Here is a 19,305-nt window from a genome sequence, read left to right as displayed (position 1 = left end):
GTTACAAAAAATTAATTTGTCTTCCATTTCATCGTAACAATTTTTACTATAAGCAGCAATTTAAATCACACATCAGGCCAGTCAATTGTTTTTATCGACTTTTGATGGAACTTTGTATCCTGTGTATTTTACAAAAAAAACAAACAAAAAAGGTGTTAATCGAAACGTCAAACATCCTGGCTGAAAGAAAAAAAAAATCCTCAGTACAAAAGTGTTTTTCAAAATAAACACTATCAAATCATTGCTCAACCTCTTTTTTTGTACTATTTCGTATTTATATTTTCAACTTTATGTTAACACAATATAAAATATTACCATAAATGCCATAGACAGCAGCCTCAATACTGAAATTGTGAAGCCTGTGTTTATTGAAAGCAGCAAAGACCCCGAACCAGCGAAGGTGCTGCAACCTGAGCAGCGGTCACACTCTGGTCAGCCTACCAGGCTTCACTGTGTGTCCTTGTGTGAGTCAATCTCTGCATATGTGTTTTATACAAGACGTTTGAAGTGGAAATAGGAAGGCTCACCAAAGAAGAGGCAGGTGCTTAAAGGCAAAAGCAAGGACAAAGTCCTCAGCCAGCCATTGTGTGCTTTGAAATGAGAATATAGCAAAATATTAAACGTTCTCTGCTGCTGCCTCACTTTAATATTTCCCCGCATTGCAACAGTGACAGATAACCATCGCAATAAAAGCCCAACTGTCACACGTTCCCTTCGGTGACATCTTGTCTTTCAATCAAATCCGTGCCATAATGCAGTGTCCGTAACAATGTCTTTGTAATTTGCATTCTTTCATCTCAGCTCCTTTATTCTGCTCACCTTTCCTTTTATTCATCCTCAGTGTCTTCTCGCTGACACGGAGGAGAGTTTGCTGACATGAAAGTAAACAAAAAAAGACTTTGAGTCTCAGTCAGTCCCTCAGTGACTTAAGAAGCTAATAATTGTTGTCTGCCGGAAAGGGAGAGGTGAAGAATGACAAGACCTGCCAAGAAGGCGCACCTTTAAACCAGCAGAACACAAACCTGCTGCCAGTTTAATCACACAGCATCTGGAGGCTGGACCTGAAGAAGCAGCGGCAGCATTCAGAAGGGGGGATTGACAAATAGGTCCTTTATTGTTTACCAGCTCATCTTCCAGTTAAAAAGAATCTAAAAACATTCCTGAGAAATAGGTCGATTTTATTAGATTCTATTATGAAGCTGAAAGAGGATGGCGGTTCTATGCATATTCAGAGTTGTCATTTGCATTTTAACTTTGCCTCCTTTTAACGTTAACTGTGCAGAGCAATATATCTGAAATCAGTTTTCAAAGACTTTATATATAACTTTAAATTCTAAAGAAAAAATCCCCAGAAGAAAGGCTGTACAACATCTTTACTGCTGGGTTCACTTTTACGAGACTTGAAAACGCAGGTTTTGAAAATGCTTTGCAAAACCATTCATTGTTTTATATTTTGTTATGTTATAGCCAACACAAACCAACACAAAGACAAAAATGACAAGGAGGGAGGAAAAAAAGGAACAGTTTTAAATTTTTCTGGCAAATTATAAATCTGAAAGGCGTATTTTCCAGGTGTATCATTTAAACTGATACACATTATCCAAGTCTAGTTCAACAAATTGTCTTCAGAAGTCACTCTTATCAGCAAATGCAGTCCACGAGAATGTAATTTAATCTTTTAATTGGGGCCTGCAATAGCAATGCAAAGGGAGAGCAGTGACTGACTTATGAAGCCACTTCAGAGGCAGAGACTGAAGTTGCAGAAATGGTTCTTGTTCTGCTGGTTTGGCCAAAGTAAAGGCTAATAACTCTCAGGAGGACATTCTGCTCTTGCCCTGTTCAAGTTCTTAATCAGTCAAATGACTAGTATCCAAACAAATTTGACATAAAGTCTAAAATCAAAATTAAAAGTGAAATTTTAAGCAATTTTGGACTTCTTTTGACAAAGAAACAAAAAAGTTTAAAGACTTTCTTTAGTAGCCAAAAACCACTATGCTCCTCACAGTACCCTCACAAACAGAAGTTTTTTTTAGCCTTTTGATAATCAGACAAAATAGCCGTACATTATTACCTTTTGAAACTCCCTTCCATCAGGAATTGTGGGTCAGAGTAACTTTCAACAGGTTACTTCATATAAGTTCTCCATTTAACCCACTTTCTGTCAGAAACCACTGATCAGGAGATGTTTGGGTTTCTCAGGAAACTTCCAAGGTATTTCATTAAAACCACAAGGGGGCGCTAATGATGTACAGAACATTTCACGATAAGTTTCAAAGTTAGCGCGAGTGTTTGAATAAATGTGATCTGGACCTGATTATATTTAGCTTTCACTTCTTAAAGGCTACGCTTGTGATTTAGCACAACTTAAATCGTGAATGAGAATAACTGAGTGGAACTTTGAATCTTGTAATTTTGGACTCTTTCAAATCCATCGCTGAGAGAATCACAAATATCTTGCATCCACAAGGAAGAACAGGCCATGGTTCGCTGACTGAGCAAGTACAAATCCACCCAACAGTCCCTCCTTGGTATCCCTCCCACTTATTTTTAGGTGTGTGTGTCTGCGTGTGTGTGTCTGTGTTTCAAGCTTGAGTGAGCCAGCTGAGCTGAGGTGTTGTGACCAGACTAAGTGTGTGTGCCTTATATCAGTGTGTCCTCAATCGCTCTCACTGTATGGGGCACTTAAGTCCAAAGGCACACAATACACACATACAGTAGCCACCTGCACACATCTCTGCACACCCACACCCACACAAACTCAGTGTTTTGATGAAAACTCAAGTGGACCAGTGGTTCAGTCAGCCTCCCCACCAACGTCTCTCCTCTCTTTTTCCCTTCGTCTTTCATTGCTTCTTTTCCTGTGACACTTTTGTGCATGTCACGCAACCCTGTGCTCTCTCCTACACACACACACACAAACACACGTGATGTCAGTCTTTCAGCCAAAGCCCTGCACCTTTGTCAAGGGAAAAGCACTTAAGCACGCTCATATACACACACATACTCTGCATCCACGCACATTCGTGTGTGATTTAAGTTTTTTTTTTTTTTTCTTCTTTCACCCTTACAGCTTACACGCACATGCATTTACAAACCCTCGTTCTGAACCGCCTTCCTCTCACCATCTCGTGCCATGCTCGGCTCTCTGGGTCTTGTATGGTCTTGAATGTGCGTGACAGTGGCTGGATTTGGTGAGGGTGAATTAGCACAGCGACCCAGTTTGTTACCAGAGCAGTGGAGGCGTCATATGCCTTTACTGCATACGAGTATATATATATATATATATATATATATATATATATATATATATTTATTACTTGCTTCCATTTTTACAAAAAATTGCACTCACCTTGGAAACCATCTACGAATCTCTCTCCTGTTTCTGTCTAAAACCATTGGTGGTCTTCCTCACACAAAACAATAAACTTGATTCAAACTAATCTTGGTTCAAAAGTGGCTGTTGCACTCAAATGGCTCTGTTGAATATGACAGAAGTCAAAGAAGAAGCCAGAGTGACAGCCAAGTCCTTACATTTTTGATCAACTGATGAACAGTCTGTCACAGTTTAAATGCACCGACTGAATAATTAGCTTTAAATTTGTATTACCTTCACTGAAAATGTTTACCTTTACCTTACTGTGTTTGTTTTGTCTCCTGCTCCAGTTACCATATTTTACGGACTATAGAGCGCACCTCACTTTTAAACTATAAAGTTTAAAAAAACCTGGACATGTACACATATAAGCCGCACTGAGCTATAAGCCGCATGGGTCAAAACATGGGAAAAAAGTAGCAAGCCGAAAAATACAGTACTTCTTTTTGCATTTGGAATCTCCATTTACAACCTTGTTATGGATCATTTTGGCAAAATATGAATGCCTGTAATTTCTTCTCTAGCCTTAACATTCTGCTCCGTTGTGAATGTTCTTCTTGCCACCAGAACCGAGTACAGAAGGATTAATATCAACTGTCAAACATGTATTTCTGTAGCAGTGGTCACATTAATGATCAGTTAATCATGCATTTACCAAGCAGCACCTCACCAACACTCATCCTTCTAATTCATGGAAATGATTTTGCTTGGACTCTTGTGTTTTGGGCTTAGTTTTTGACAGATGACAGCATTTTGTATTGTATTTCACTTGCTGTTCTTCTGATGTTGTAATTATCTAACTTTAAGACCTGCTTCGGAACAGGTGATCATTTATTGTGTCCTGATAAGAGGGGGAGCTTGTGTTTCATGATAACTGCATATGCAGACTATTATCTTTGAAATACACGTTGATGCTTTTAAAACTGCTTTGACATAAATTGCTAACTTTTGCTATAGAGAGAGGGCGTTTTCCACCGGGTTGAGGTGGGCGACGACAAGCAGAGATTTATGAGGCAGCAGGAGACGGAGCAGACGGAGCGGGAGGGAAAGCGGAAGGAGAAGCCGACACTGCTGTGCTCCATGTCTTGTTCAGCTCGTTTAGCTGACAAACTACTTTTAGGTTTTAATTATCCATCGCTCTGTGATTAATAGTTTTTAATTACTGTAACCAATGACAATTGTGAAATATATTTAAGACTCTAAATGAGGCTGGATAATCACAATAACAGAAAAAAAAATCAAAAAGGAGAAATTCAAAATCAGAGGATAACAAACAAAATTTAATTTTGAGTAAATGTCCTTTTTAAAGCGGGATGAAAAAGCATCAGAAGCTAAAATGTTCTCAGTATTTACTGACTTCAGAGAGATGTTACTGGAGGCTTCAGAAAAGCTATTGACCGGACCTTGAACCTCTTTACCTAAGTAATCTATTTTTTTTTCCTACATCATCCTGTTCCACAGCTTCAAACAGACTTTTTGATTCGTAGGAAAGGTTAAAACCTTTTTTAAATTCATGTGTTGCTTCAAAGGCTTTTTGCTGTGAGCAGACACTGCTGCTCATGCTCACAGCATAGAGGAAGTCTTCAGACAGGTGAATGGAGTAATTGATGCTTACACAATCATATTGTCACTGAGAAAACAGAATGCTTGAGAAGTTCAGCCGGTTCAAACTAGTTTTTCTTCTTTTTTTTTATTTCCTGGCGTTAAGATGTTGGGCTGAAGCTAAGCTCTGGCAGATAAATACCTTCTTGACCTTGTCATGAACTTTACCTCGCTGTGGGCTATTTAGGTGTTCAGTTGTGCATACAGGTAGGAGTTTTATTTAAATGAGCAGGACAGTGGGTGTGCAGCACAGAAACAGTAACAGTTTCTGCAAAAGCAAACTGTGTGCTTTATGTAGGCAGTGGTCATTTTGCCTCTTCACCATTTGATGCTTTATTAGATTTGGAAATCTTACTGAGCTTTTTGTAAGATCTACATTTTTACCGAACAATTGTAAGCATCGACCCACCAAGGTGACATTTTGCACTTGCTATGAAAACCAATGATTTGAATTAATGTTTAAGGGAAACATTTTTTAGACTCCAATTGACTCTTTGCAAATGCAAACAACCCGCTCCACCATGACAGACATTATAAAATCCTATGTGCGCCTGAAAAGACTGTCAAAAACAGACACCTTTGCTTAAAGTGTAAGATCATACATCTTGCTGTCTTGTTCTCTAGCAATGCCTCACTGACCTAACTTCATGGTCCAAGACTTTGTTTTTGTTTTTTGTTTTTTTTAATTGATTTTGGCAATAAAATCACCACATCTTTTTTTATGTAAAGAGGATTTAAAATAAATAAATAAACACTTTTGGGAAAAAGATGACTTATTTTAGGAAGTTCATTAATGGTAGAATGGAGCAGAAGATGGATTAGCTCCATTTAATCAACATTATCAGCATTGCTCTGATCTGTTGTGGTTAAAAAAAAAGGCTGTAAAGCAAAGCTTCCAGTTGACCAATTTATGAATATTCTGACTCTTACCCGATCATCATGTGATCATGAACTAAAGACCAAAGTCCTATATAAAAATGGCAGTAATTACAACATCTTTGTGTGCACGCCATTGTCTCATTCAGTTCAAAATAGTACACAGAGTCCATCTTTCCAAAAGAAAACTATCTCGTTTTTATCCAGAAGTCACCCCATACTGCGACAAATGCAAAACTGCCGTAGCCACACTGGTTCATATGTATTGGTCCTGCCCCGCTCTGGGTCACTTCTGGAAAGATGTCTTCCATACGATGTCTGGTTTGGCCGTAGTGGTGGTGACACCTGGCCCTCTCTTGGCCCTTTTCGGTTTTAGTGGAAAGGAGTTGCCTTTACCGGCTTCTAAACGAAGGGCAATGGCATTTTGCTCACTGCTAGCGAGGCGCACAGTTCTGACCAGGTGGAGGGGTGCTGCTCCTCCTACTCATAAACAGTGGATATGTGACCTTATGTCATGTCTGAAACTGGAAAGAATTAGATGCTCTCTTCAACACTCAACTGGTAAATTTGAAGAAACATGGGGGCCCTTTCTCAACTCTTTTCAAAATATGTAATGATGTTCCAGATCAATTATTTGATCAAAATTTGTTCCATTCTTGACAGGGATGGGAACGTAGTGCATTGGCCTTCTGAGCAGTGACCTTGGTGGGCTGAATGGGATTAAGTTGAGGGATTAATTAACCTTTTTTTTTTGTTTGTTTTTTGTTTTCTTTGTTTTTTTTTTTCATATATTATTCTATGTCGGATAAACACTTCTTTGTATTCGCAAACTGTATGTATGAATGGAAAGAAAAAACCTCAATAAAAATACAGTGATTAAAAAAAATGGCAGTAAGGAGTTTTCTCTGTATGCTGACTGATCTCAGGCTTAGAGACAGCAGAAAGCACTGCGTCCTCCAGCAGGAGGTCGGAATAGAGCTGCTGCTTTAAAGGAGTCAGTTGAAAAGGTAGCAGCATCTACCAGGATGATTCCTGTTCAAGGCATTCACCTTTTGGTAGGAGACCTTGTTAGATTATGTTGGAGAGAGTAAATGACCAGGGAGAGTGATGTCTGGATTTTCCTTCTGGACCTTCACCCCATGACCTGATTGCAGATGAACAAAAGACAGTGAGAGGGTAAAGGGAAGTGGACAATTTGCAGACCACTTTCTCAGAAATTACAGAGTGGAAAAATCCTTCCGTAATGACCCGCTGTGGAGACTAAACCTGCCTAATGAATGAGATCACAATGGGAAGCCTTTGTTTCACATTAGCCACAATAAGCAGGTGGGTCAAGTGGGAGGTGAACTACTTTTGGAAATAGTCCAGTGTGAGATCAGCCTCAGTTGAACCTTCCCATCTGTTCAGTTCACTCCACAGCCATGACTAATGAATCACCAACAAATGCACAAGGCCCCTGAATCAGTCGTGTTCTTCCGGTTCTCTCTTCTCTGTTTGACGCAACAAATGCAACAGAATCTACAGTATGGATCAGTTTTCCATGCAGAATTGATCCAAATCGAGCAAATCCACAAAGAGAGCAGGAATAAATTTGATCTGACTTACCAACACAGGAGTCTCTGTGCTCTTCAAAGCCGGCTGAGCACACGCACCGTCCAATGGGCACCAGCCACTCGCCCTCTGCGCTGCAGTACATCTTAGGGGTATCTCTCTCCTCAGCGTGGTCAACACACTGACCCCTGACCTCCACCAGCGAGGATGAGTCGGCCCCTGTCACTACATCCGTGAAAACTGCCAAGTTGCGGCTGACGCCCACGCAGCGCTTGTAGTAGACCCGGACCGAGGTGAGGGCGATGCAGGCGCCGATGTCCTGGAAGGCCAGGTAGAAACCCCGTCTGTTCAAAGGGCCCACCCCTCTCACCTGCCCAGAGAGGAGTTAGTGAATACAAAGTTCAACAACAAAGTTCAACAACCTTACATCTTTCTTCTGTTTTCACTTTTCAGATTTTCAAGCAAACTCTAACATCAGACCAAGATCACCTGAATAAGTGCAACGTAGAGATTCAACACGATATTTTCAGTGATTACAGAAATGAAAATCTATCCAAACCACGCTCAGCCTGTATGGGTTAGGATTAGGGTTAATCTTAAATTAGCAGATTAACAAACATATTTTGGAACGCTCAGCTCAGTGAAATGATGATTAACCATCATTAACCATCATTGCTTGTGATTTTAATCATAAAATCACAAGCTATTGTAGCATCTGTCTGCACCTGAGGAAATTGAAAAGCAGCAAATCATCTAAAAAAACTTTAAACATTGAGGAACAAAAGGTCAAAAAATTGCCAATGGTGGTGACTGTGACAGGAGTTCCTGTAACAAGTGGGCTCCTGGTTCAAACCCTGTCTGTCTCGGTCATTGAACTTCACCCGCTTTGCCTGCTGGTGGTGGTCAGGGGGCCCAACAGATGGCGCTGGTGCATGGCAGCTTTACCATCTGCACCAGGGCAGCTGTGCTACTATCAAGTAGCTTAACATTGTCAATGTGTGAATGTGTGTGTGAATAACTAAATGTATTGTGAAGTGCTATGGAGTCCACCAGACTTCCAAATGTTACTCGAGTTCAGGGAATTTACCATTTAAACACCTTGTCAGATTAATAATTCAGTTACACCAAGAACAAAATCAGTGTTTAGGAGCGGCCATCACAAAAACAGCACTGTGAGTAGTCAGTATGACCAGAAAAGGACTGTATCATGATCAGTTCATTCACTGCTCTGTAAACTGACCCATGCACTGTGGGAGGGAAGCTTAAAGTTTGAGATAATGTCTTCTACCGTAACTCTGAGTTCAGAAAAAAAACAGCTGAACTTACCGGGTCTTAATAAAAAACATGTTAATTATGTTTACAACGTTTCTTGCACTGGATTTTATGGAGATTATGGTAAGTGTTCTGAAAAACTAAGTTTTCATTGTACTAGTTTTAAAAACTGTTTGCCTTTTTCTGCTACACACTGATAAACTATGATGTGCTGCTCCATCACACAAAGTCTTTAGAGGAAAAACTGAAATTTCTGACCAATTGTGAGTATCTGCCCGTTCTTTACATCCAATCGTTTCACTTTGCTTTCAGATTTGTGTATCTGAAGCACACGGACGCTGCTGCAGAGGGCTTCCAAGATTTTGCTCAACAAATAAAAAATCCAATTGGTTTACTCACTGTAAGTATGGTGTATGCTTTAACACTTTTAAAAAGCATGACAACATTTCAGAAGACGGTGTGGCTTCACATTATGTGCACCAAAATCAACACATTTCAAAAGGCATTACTTTTCTCATGTCTGAGTGTGTGCAGAAAATCAGCTTTGCAGGATAAGGTTGGTGATTTTATTTTTCGCTGTGAAGAAATCAGACTTTAAGTGCTCCACCACAGAAGCATTAGGCGGCACTTATACATGCCAGGGATCTAACCTTAACAGGAGTAAATGGGACATTTCTTGGGAACTATTTTTGTGGGTGGATTAATCCACTTTTAAGTGAGAAATTCTCATGGCTCCTCTGTTGTATGTGGGACTGAATAAAAATAAACCATTTAGGAGTGCGCACACACGTGCGTGTGTGTGTGTGTTTGTGATGGATGAAGAAACATATTGCCACGGTAGGTCTGAAGAGTTTTTAATAGTTCAGTGGCAACACTGGGAACTCTGAGAAACCGCTCAATACATCAGGCTTGAGATGATCTATTTGGATTCTCATTTTAATAAAACAAGCATTAAGAAAAGAAATATTGGGACATGCAACAGAAAACCTCCACATTTCTCATGTTAAATTGGTAGTGGAAGAAAAGGAAGATGCTAACCATATATTAAAAGCCAGATTATTGGAATAGTTTGACTAACTTATCTCTACTTGAGTCTAAAGATTATAAACTACAAATCTTCTCTGCAACAATTTGTAGTGTTTCTATTGTATTAAATTTGAAGCTATGAGACAAGAAGAGAGTCTTCAGGATATTTTTTCATTGTAGAACAACTAAAACCAACAACAATATTACAACATTTTCTATTAGGGATGGGCAAGATGGCAAAAAAAATAAATAAATAAAAAAATCAAGCCCACTTATTCCCTACATTTCTGGTGTCAATGTGAATGAACACTGTTTTCTGCTGAGCAATTTCCTCTGCGAGTCAATGCATCAAAGAAAAAGCGTTGTAAAAGTTTTCCTTTGTGTGTCTGGCGAACACATCCAGCTTCAAAAGGAAACTTTTTTTTTTACATTTTCTTGTTTCTTTGCAGATGGGAAAGAGGGAGTAAATTTCCACCAAAATCATTTTTGAGATCTAGCTCAGAAATTTTCTAGAAGAAATAAGGCAATTTCCAAAATGTTCCCCAAATTGTCCACTTTTTAAACTCAAAGGTCAAATTTCCAAAAGTGAATTTTTTTTACTTTAGATACTCAGAAATTTTCAGTTTCATCTCAGAGATTTTGTAGAAAAACATGGAAATTTATATTTTATTCCTAGCAAAAATTCAACTTTTCAAACTCAAAAATTTTCTGTTTTGTTTTTTAAAATTTCTAAGCTCAATTTAAACATTTCTGAGGTTTATGTCAGAAATTGTGTGTCTTTTTATCATATTTATGGATCTAAAAATGCCCCCAAGTGGTCAGATCAGCCAAATCAGTCATAAATATGGCAAGCCAAGTCACTTCAGAGAATCTTGATAAACACAGACAAAGCATCTTCATAGTGTGACATGAGATGCTGCAAAATGTGAGCAGCAGTCATGTAAATGCATACAGTTCATACCTCAGTGTTGAGCTTCAGTCTGCGGACCCCCAGGTCCACGCCTGTGAAGCTCTCGTCTGCAGCAATGGTGTCGATCTTAATGAACTGGTTCTCCCGTATGGCCGAGCCCACGGCTCTGTCCGACTCATAGTAGAACAGGTTGAAGGTTTCCTGGACAACGGACACAGTGACAACAATCTGTGAGTGTGTGGTCCTGTCAGTGAACCCGGTTATGACTTAATAAGTAAAGAATGATTTATGTTTGATCATGTTTCAGAAGAAATGTTGTGTTGAGTTTTCCATAATCCAGTGGAATGCTTTTTCACTCTGAGTACCCTAAATGTTAATTATAAAAGGTGATTTAAATTTTTTATTTTTTTTTTGTACAGTCAGAATCGTCAAACGTTGGAAAATTCATTAGGTAAAACATAAATTCACACCAAACTTTTCTGATTTTTATTTGCCCATGTTATTGAAAACTGTGTCCTTTTCTTTGCTTAGGCAACATTTTAAACATCGAACACAATAAAAAACAACAATGAAATAAAAGAATTGACATAGATAAATATTTTGGTTTGGGGAAGGGGGATTTCATCTACCAGCCTGCTTAGTTTTGGACCGTGGGGAGAAGATACAAACCCTAAAGAGAGAAACTCTGAGTCAGGATTAAACAAGCAACTATTAGCCACAGTGCTAACCATCAAGCTGCCAGTAAATAAACATATATCTGTATAAATATTCACAGCTGATGAAAAACATACATCCGCAGCAGGGAGGCTGTGTCTACACTCGAATTTCTGTTTACACAGTTTATAAAATAATCATGTGTAAATTAATTAATGCTGACGGTGATTAGCTCTAAATGACATTCAGCTGCTGCAGCTGACGTTGACTTAAGCAACATTGCTTAATTGCGTTTCTTTTTTTTTCTCTTTAGTTTGTCTTCTAAATGTCCCACTTGTCTCAACTTGCAACTCTGGGACAAGACAAACAGATTAAAGAAGCAGAGTCTGAGTTGAGTTATTGCTAAATACTCAAGGATCTGATTCAGACTGGATCTGATTGGTGAAAACTGCAGCATAAAGAACTGTATCAACTGCAGTTGTATCAACCGTATCATCTTATTGCGGTTTGGATCCGCAGCAATCTATTTTTAGATTTTTTTCCTAAAAAATATAAACGTGTTTTTTAGATATTTATTGAAACTGTCACTACATGATGACAGCAAGAGACACGTAACCTGTGAAAAGAAAATTGAGCTCCTCTGCCTCTGCACTAGCACTGCAGCAAGTGCAGAGAACCTGCTGTAGTGCAGCTAGTTCTTGACTAGTGGTAGGGTCTGAGAAGCGTGTACCTGAAACTGATTGACAGCGCTAACCACCTCCTGTCTCTGATTGGTTGTTTCTGACCAGGAGCAGTAAATTTCTGCAGAAGCAAGCAGGACCACAGGGCGGAGTCGGAGGAGCTCATACTATATCGTCTCAATATGGTGACAGTTTGAACAAATTTGCAAAAATCATATTGTTTATTAAAGTTAGATACTCCAGCTTTGTAACTGTCTTCCCACATTTCTTCCATTTTATTTACAGTTTAGTCTGTTAGAAGTGACAAGGGAGCTAAAGCCTACTCCAGCAGTGCCAGAAGTTGCACCTCAAGCTCTTTCAAAACAGTAACATTTTAAAATCAACATCAGATCCTAGTAAGAGTTGAGTTTTGGACAGAACAGGTTACCTTGCAGGTACCCAGAACACCAGGCATGCTGTTGCAGTCTCTCAGGGTGAACTTGACCTCGATGTAGATCCTCCTGGCTCCTTCTCGAGGGATCCAGCCAGACCTCAGCCAGTTGTTCTGACTGGGGCTCATCACGTTACACACCTAATGCAGAGGACAACGCCACTGTAAGATCACTACCAAAGGCAACATTACATGTGGAAACCTATTGGAAAAAATGATCCCTTGAGGGATAATTCAGGATGTATGAAGTGACATTTTGTTAAAAGTTTGTGAGCAGTTGACATCGTAACTACTGTAGATGCTGCTCTTGACTCTTTGGTACCGAAATAAGTTGTCCTCTTATCACAGCAACTTATCGTCACCTTCCGAATTTTTTGACAAAAAAAAAAAAGATTTGGCAAAAAAGTTTGTTTTAGAAAGGGGACAATGTTGAAGTTGTCAAGAAATGTATCGGTTATTATTTCCAACCCAAACACAAGCTCTGAGCGCCGTGCAGAACACACCTGGTATGTGTGAATCGGCGTAAAATACTCGTCCATCTCGTTAATGGCATCCCACTGCAAAAATAAAAAGGAAAGAGAAAACAACATGACCGTTTCTCTGATTCACATTATGCAATAAATCATGCAACAGGGATTCATATTTCCCCACACTGATTCTCATGCATCATTCTAAATCATGACTGCATTGTTTTTTGTTTTTTTTTTTTCCACTCACAGTCCCAGGATGGCAGCCTCAATAAAAAATGGGCTTTTTAACCCTCCTGTTGTCCTCGGCTTATGTCGACCGAGGACAAGCCCTTAAAAAATATGTTTTTCAATTGCAGCTGCATACAGAAACTTTAATCTAACAGTCCTGCATCAGAACTATGGTGTGCACAACTCAGGGGGAAGTTTAGGCTCAAGCAATCCAAATGTGAACTTTACAAAAGAAATAAAAATAACCAAACCCAGGCCTCAGGTCAGACTGACCGGAAGACTAAGGAAATCACAGCTGGACAGGCAAACAGTATGGAATGGCATCACTGATCTCCGTTAAAAACTGATATCTTTTCAAATTTCCCCCCCCTCCTGTTGCCCTCGGGTTGACATGACCCGAGGACAAGCCCTTATAAAACATTTTTTTAATTGCAACTGCATACAGAAACTTGAAATCTAACAGTCCTGAATCAGACCTACAGTGTTCACAACTCAGATGGAATTTTCTGCTGCAGCAATTCAATGTGAACTTGACGAAAAATAAGAACAACCTCCTCTTGTCTTCGGTCAAAATGACCCGAAGACAAGAGGAGGGTTAAAATATGCAGTTGAATTCCTGGTTGGAGCTCAGGAAAACTAGACTGAGGACATGCAGTCGCTTGTTCTACATTTTATAAGTGTTGAAATTCACTTAATGCTATTCCAGCAGGACACATTTCCCTTTAATTTGATGGCCCTGGTGTAGGTGATTAGATTTCTATTGTTTACCGAATGCTTCTGGTGGACGCTAATTCAATTATCTCACTGTATCACCGTGCTAATATGTATGTCACACCACATAGGAAATATTGAACAAGAAACCACAAGGAATCAGAAGCTTGGATCGTCTTTATGTCAGGGTAAAAGTTATGATTTTTTTAGTGTAAAATTATAACACATGATTCATTTATTGTTGCAGATTTAGGCGCACCGTTGGATTTTATTAAATGATTGAAAATAAACAGTCACCAGCTTTGCTAAAAATTGACATGTTAATCCAAAGCTCACAAACAATAGAAAGTTAAATTTATAGAACATATCCACGTGTTTAAGCTTACTGTCTGGTTGCAGTTAATGTGTGATATTTGCAGATAGATTTAATTGAGCTGTTTTTATTCTCGTAAGAAAATGTCTTGGATTTGTGCTGACAGATTAGAAGTGAAAACTGTTTACATGTTAAAACTTTGTCTAACATTCAGCTACAGTGTGTGAACTCATTTTATATAACACAGCATCACTGGCAGTTAGTTACAATTAAAGTTATGCTTCCCTTCCTTAATTATTAAATGAAAGAAAAGCAAAAACCTGAAAATGTTTTAGCGTTGGTGTGCTTTTAAATGCTCTCTGGCTTTATGGGTAAATACAAACAAAAAGAACACACGAGTGTTAGATTTTACAACCACTAAAAATCTTAAACAACTCCATTTCTGTTTACATTTTGTGAAGAAGAAGAAAGTTGCGCTCAGTGTCTTCTTTGGAGGTTTCTGTGTTTGTTTTTCCATCAGGTTCCAGGTGCAGCGAGGAGGAGAACATGTTTTTTAAAAGTTTGGTTAATTTCACACAGTGCAAAAAGAGAACCACACCGGCTGAAAATGTTACAAATTGAATGTAAATTTGTCCCCCACTTTGGATGACCGGGTGTGAAAACGCCCGACATGAATGTTTGGTAGTGTACCAAGAGCTTCCCTCTCTCATGAGGTTGGAGGATTTCCCTCCATTTTAAGATTATTAATGGTAAAACTATAATTGCTGGGGGTTATTCCAACAACTGTACCCTACGGCAAATATGTCTGGGGACTGTTCCTTTGGGTGTAGAAAAGAAACCTTTAATTCTGGCTCTCTACGTAGCTCTGTTAATTTTCTCTGCCTTATTCACTGGGATATGTAGAAATGATGGAGGACATCTCTGCTTGTTTAACCCTGGTGCTACAGATGACTCGCTTGGGTTTGAACAGCCTTTGTAAGGAAGGTGGAGTAATTGAAAGGGAAAGCCTAGACTCCTGGAAGCTGTGGGATGATCCCTGCTGAACTCAGCCTGGATGAGACGCTTGGGATTCTCCACAAAATCCCTCCACCCTCTCTAACCCCAAACCTCCTGGCCCCCAGGAGGCTGAGCCGAGACACTCACACAGCCTCTCAGGCACTACGAGCCAAAGACCACAGGGATAATTAAGGTGCAGGACTCATTTCAGCCTTTACTCTCGCCTCATCCTCTCATCTTTATCAGCTAAATTGAAACTGTCCTTGAACTTGTGAAGACCTTGGCTAATTAGTGGAGTGTATAACCTTCCTATCTCCCTCATTATACTGTCTTACCATCAATGTACTCACAACCAGTTTTTCAGCTTTCTTGCATCATTTAGTTTAACTCTGTTGATGGCCGAACTGGAGTTGTTCAGCGTTAAACAATACAGAAAACCCATGTATCCTTGTTCCCTAGAAACAAATGGCTAAAAAATGTGTTCAGAGCACAGCAGACCGAACTGAGTGTGTATTTTCCTGTCGGCTTGATAAAAATTTTTTTTATAATTTCTCACCAGGAAAAAACTAATGTGGAAGAATAAAACAACTCGCCCATGACATGAAGTTGAAAATATTACATCTATGTCAGAAATTTGGAATTATAAATGTCCTTAATGGGGCAGTACGTTGTATTTCCCAGCTACAAAGATAACTTTGTAGCACAATCTAGTAACTGCAATATCTGCAGTTGTTAAAAAAATAGGGATATTTTTCAAATATGACTTGAAAGAAATTTAAGGCCTTGAAATTGGACCTCTGCCTCTTTAAAATCTTTTTGGTTTTCATAAGAGTTCAATTGCAGATTCAAACGAGGCAAACAAGCAAGTGTTGGAAGAAAGCAAACTAAAGAGGGATGCTGTGAACGATCCAGAGGAGGCTTACTGGGCTGTCAACGTTAGCGTGTTATTGTTATTAACCAGAAAAGTTAATAACATTGATATTACATAATCTATTTTGACCTAAAGGCCTTTCCCCCACAGACATTAACTAGTTCGCAGAAGTCCATTATGGAGTCGACACATGGAGGGTCTAAAATCCTACTTATAGTTCTCCAGTCAATACTAGAACACACAAAAATGCACACAAATTACTAACGTTTTTTTCTGCTGTTGCAGACATTAAACAATCTCCCAGATAGGGAGATTGTTTTGTTGTTGATGTTACCTTTATAAAATAACTTGCAATTAATTAAGTTTTGGCAAAGTTCAATGTAAATTTCACAGGTGGCAGAGCTTTGTTGTCAGCAGCTGCTGAAAGTAACTAAAAAAAGTTACTTTTACTTTAACTTAGTTACTTTCCAAGTCAAGTAATCAGTAATCTAACTAACTTTTTTAAGGAGTAATCAGTAATCCGATTATAGTTACTTTTTCAAAGTAACTATGCCGTCACTGTTGGCCACAGAAGAAGAGGAACGATGAGTTCAAACCCCAGGACACCATCCCAACCATGAAGCATGTTGGTGGTGACATCATAGCTGGTGGTTTTCTGAGAAGGAGGCAACTAAAGCTGCATTGAGGAGAGGATGGATGAGGCCATGGATAAGCAGAATGTGGGCAACAAGCTCTTTTCCTCAGTAAGACCATAAAGCTGGGTTGTGGCTCCATGGGAAGCATTTCAAGGTTCTGGAGAAAAACAGTAAAAGCATCTCAGAGTTTGCTGCTCTGTTCTAATTCTTCTGTCACGGAAGCTGATTGGTTAAGCAGGCGTCCATGACATCACACTGCATTGCGTCTTTGCCGTCTTCTACCTCCCTCGCTGTTTTTTCTTTGCCCTTGTCTTACGCTAATCATGCAGAAGCAACAGTCTTGTATTCCCCCCCCGCTCCCCCTCTTATTTTTTTTTCACAAGGAGAAGCATCAAAGAGGAAGACAAAGCTGATGAACGGTGTCTTCTTTGAAAGATCTAATTTCAGATTAGTGAATGTGATGGGAGCTTCTTTGGAGCTTACAGGCAGAGGGAGAACAGGGACAGAAAACAGGGAGGAGGACGAAGAGAAAGTAACTAAAGGTGAAGCAAAATGGTTGTGGGGGTAATGCATGCACGTGTGTGTATGTCAAGGTGAGTTTGTTGGTGGCATTTCCAGGCTTGATGCTGCACTTTATGTAAAGTAACAGGTCTGCATATTAACTCTGTGGAAATATCAGGACCTGGCCAACACCTTTCTGGCTCTTACATTATCAGCTACACAACCAGAAAAGACTTAATAACTTTGCGTGTGGGTGTGTGTGTACAACCATGTCTGTCTGGGCTCTTTGACAGCGATAACCTTTCTGGAATGGAAGTGTTAATTGCACTGGTCTGGGATCAGTGGATGAGATGGTGTAATTGCTATCTATTCAAAAATGCTTTTTTTTTTACAGAACAGTGTCTGCATGTGATGGAAAAACGATGAAAATATTACAGTGAGTGGAATGGTTTTTACCCCCACCAGGAATGCTGGGACCACAAAGCAGGACGAAACAACAACAACAAAATAATAATAATAATAATAATAATAATAATAATAATAATAATAATAATAATAATAATAATAATAATAATAATAATAATCAAAGGCTATAAACAGAGGCAGTGAAAATTCAAGGGAATTTCTAGATAATTGAATAAGTTAGAAGAAAGACGATTCGTTGTCAGTGATTTTGATTGAAGCTGAACTGATTAAAATTGTTTTGATATACTGGAAACAGAACCATATTTGATCTAACGCTCAGTTAAATTAGCAAGTCACACAAAATCAGCCCCTTTAATAGGTCTCAGTCACGGCTTTTCAACATGCATGCCAAGAAAGATCAACTTGAAAAAGAAAAAAGAAAAGAGAAAGAATTAATAATAAATTAATAACATTTGCTTTAGGACTTTGTCGTGATTTCTTTGTTTGGAAACAAAATTTGCTCCTGGACACATCACTTTCACCTACATGAAATTAGTCATTTCACCCTGAGCTAATATGTCCACTGAATACTTACAAATTAAAATCAAACTTGTTTTCAGAAAATTAAAAATTTTACAATAGCCTAGGTGAACCAAGAACAAAATCTGAGTAGGTTTGTGAAACATTCGTCACAAACTCGGCTGAGACGGCAGGCAAAGTCAATCTAAGCTCTGCTGACAGATTCCTAAAAACACTAAATGCTAAAAATGTATCAAAAGATGCTGTAGCAAAGTATTAATAAAAGTGTGTGCAGACTTTTGAAACAAGAGTTCTGAATATTTTTAAATGTGTTATATTGTCGTTGTTTTTTGTAAGATTGTATAAGACACTGAAGTTGAACAGGTTTAATGTTCATTTGGTTTCTGCTCCTCTACCATCAGTCTCAGCCTCACTGTGGGGAAACTAACACAATCAGCTCATATTTCTGGTTCCACACATCGCTGGGCCATCCCATTGTGTACAAAAAGCTTCACTTGGCACAACATTCTGATTTCATACCTGAACAAGAGCATTAAGAAAGAATCATTTGAACAAAAATCAAACTGTCTTTTTTTGTCATCTCATAAGGCTTCTAAGCTGATTTTAAGAGTCCCACTACTGCATAATTAGATTCAATGATATTCTGCTATCATTCTTCTCTTCCTCCTTTTCCTTTATTGTGACTGTTGCCTGAAAGCCATCTCTTTCAGTCTCCCAGCAACCAGTCTATGTGAGATTTAGAGATGTGCGCTACCTGATCAAGGCTCCATGTTGATTGACATTACTGTTTGCTGAGACTTATTTTCTTGCAGGCAAATCATTGGCAGCCTCACCTGTCAACAGGGTAACAAAATTATTATTATTTTTAATGTCTTTTCCCTCGGGTTCATCCTTTACCGCTATCTACTCTCAAAGTCTACAAAGATTTGCCTTCATTGCTTTGTTTCTGCAATGATTTGCATTGTCAATAGTGAAACCTACCAAAATATATTATATATTACAAATATATTATAGACATGTTGTCGCTGTTTTAACCTACCAGACCGCTCAGGTCTTCTGGTTCTAGTCAGAACCAGAACCGAACGTGGAAAAGCAGCATTTAGTTTTTATGCTGCTCTAAACTGGAACAAACTTTCAGAAAACTGCTGTGGTTCACTCCAAACCAGCCACCAGGCAGCAGCTCTGAAGAACACAAATCAGTTTAAGGAACCTTGGAAAACAATGAAAACCTGGACATTTTAATCAATCAATGAAGTTCTGT

At 39.0% G+C, this 19,305-nt stretch overlaps 1 protein-coding gene across 2 annotated transcripts in view; it reads right to left on the bottom strand.

The window, feature by feature from the left end:
• Window positions 1-19,305, bottom strand: part of epha8 (eph receptor A8) — a 122,592-nt gene that overhangs the window by 41,991 nt on the left and 61,296 nt on the right. For both annotated transcript variants that reach the window (XM_055026116.1, XM_055026123.1), the window contains exons 3-6: window positions 12,878-12,931; window positions 12,372-12,515; window positions 10,662-10,811; window positions 7,457-7,772 (exon numbers count right to left, since the gene is read on the bottom strand). In XM_055026116.1, the coding sequence (XP_054882091.1) occupies window positions 7,457-7,772; window positions 10,662-10,811; window positions 12,372-12,515; window positions 12,878-12,931 (664 nt within the window). The remainder of the gene's footprint in view (window positions 1-7,456; window positions 7,773-10,661; window positions 10,812-12,371; window positions 12,516-12,877; window positions 12,932-19,305) is intronic.

The sequence above is a fragment of the Poeciliopsis prolifica genome, unplaced genomic scaffold (assembly GCF_027474105.1).
Source record: "Poeciliopsis prolifica strain line A6 unplaced genomic scaffold, Auburn_PproV2 SCAFFOLD003, whole genome shotgun sequence".
Classification (NCBI taxonomy): Eukaryota; Metazoa; Chordata; class Actinopteri; order Cyprinodontiformes; family Poeciliidae; genus Poeciliopsis; species Poeciliopsis prolifica.
The sequence above is the reverse complement of the archived record's forward strand: the minus strand, read 5'-3'. Positions and strand labels throughout refer to the sequence as shown.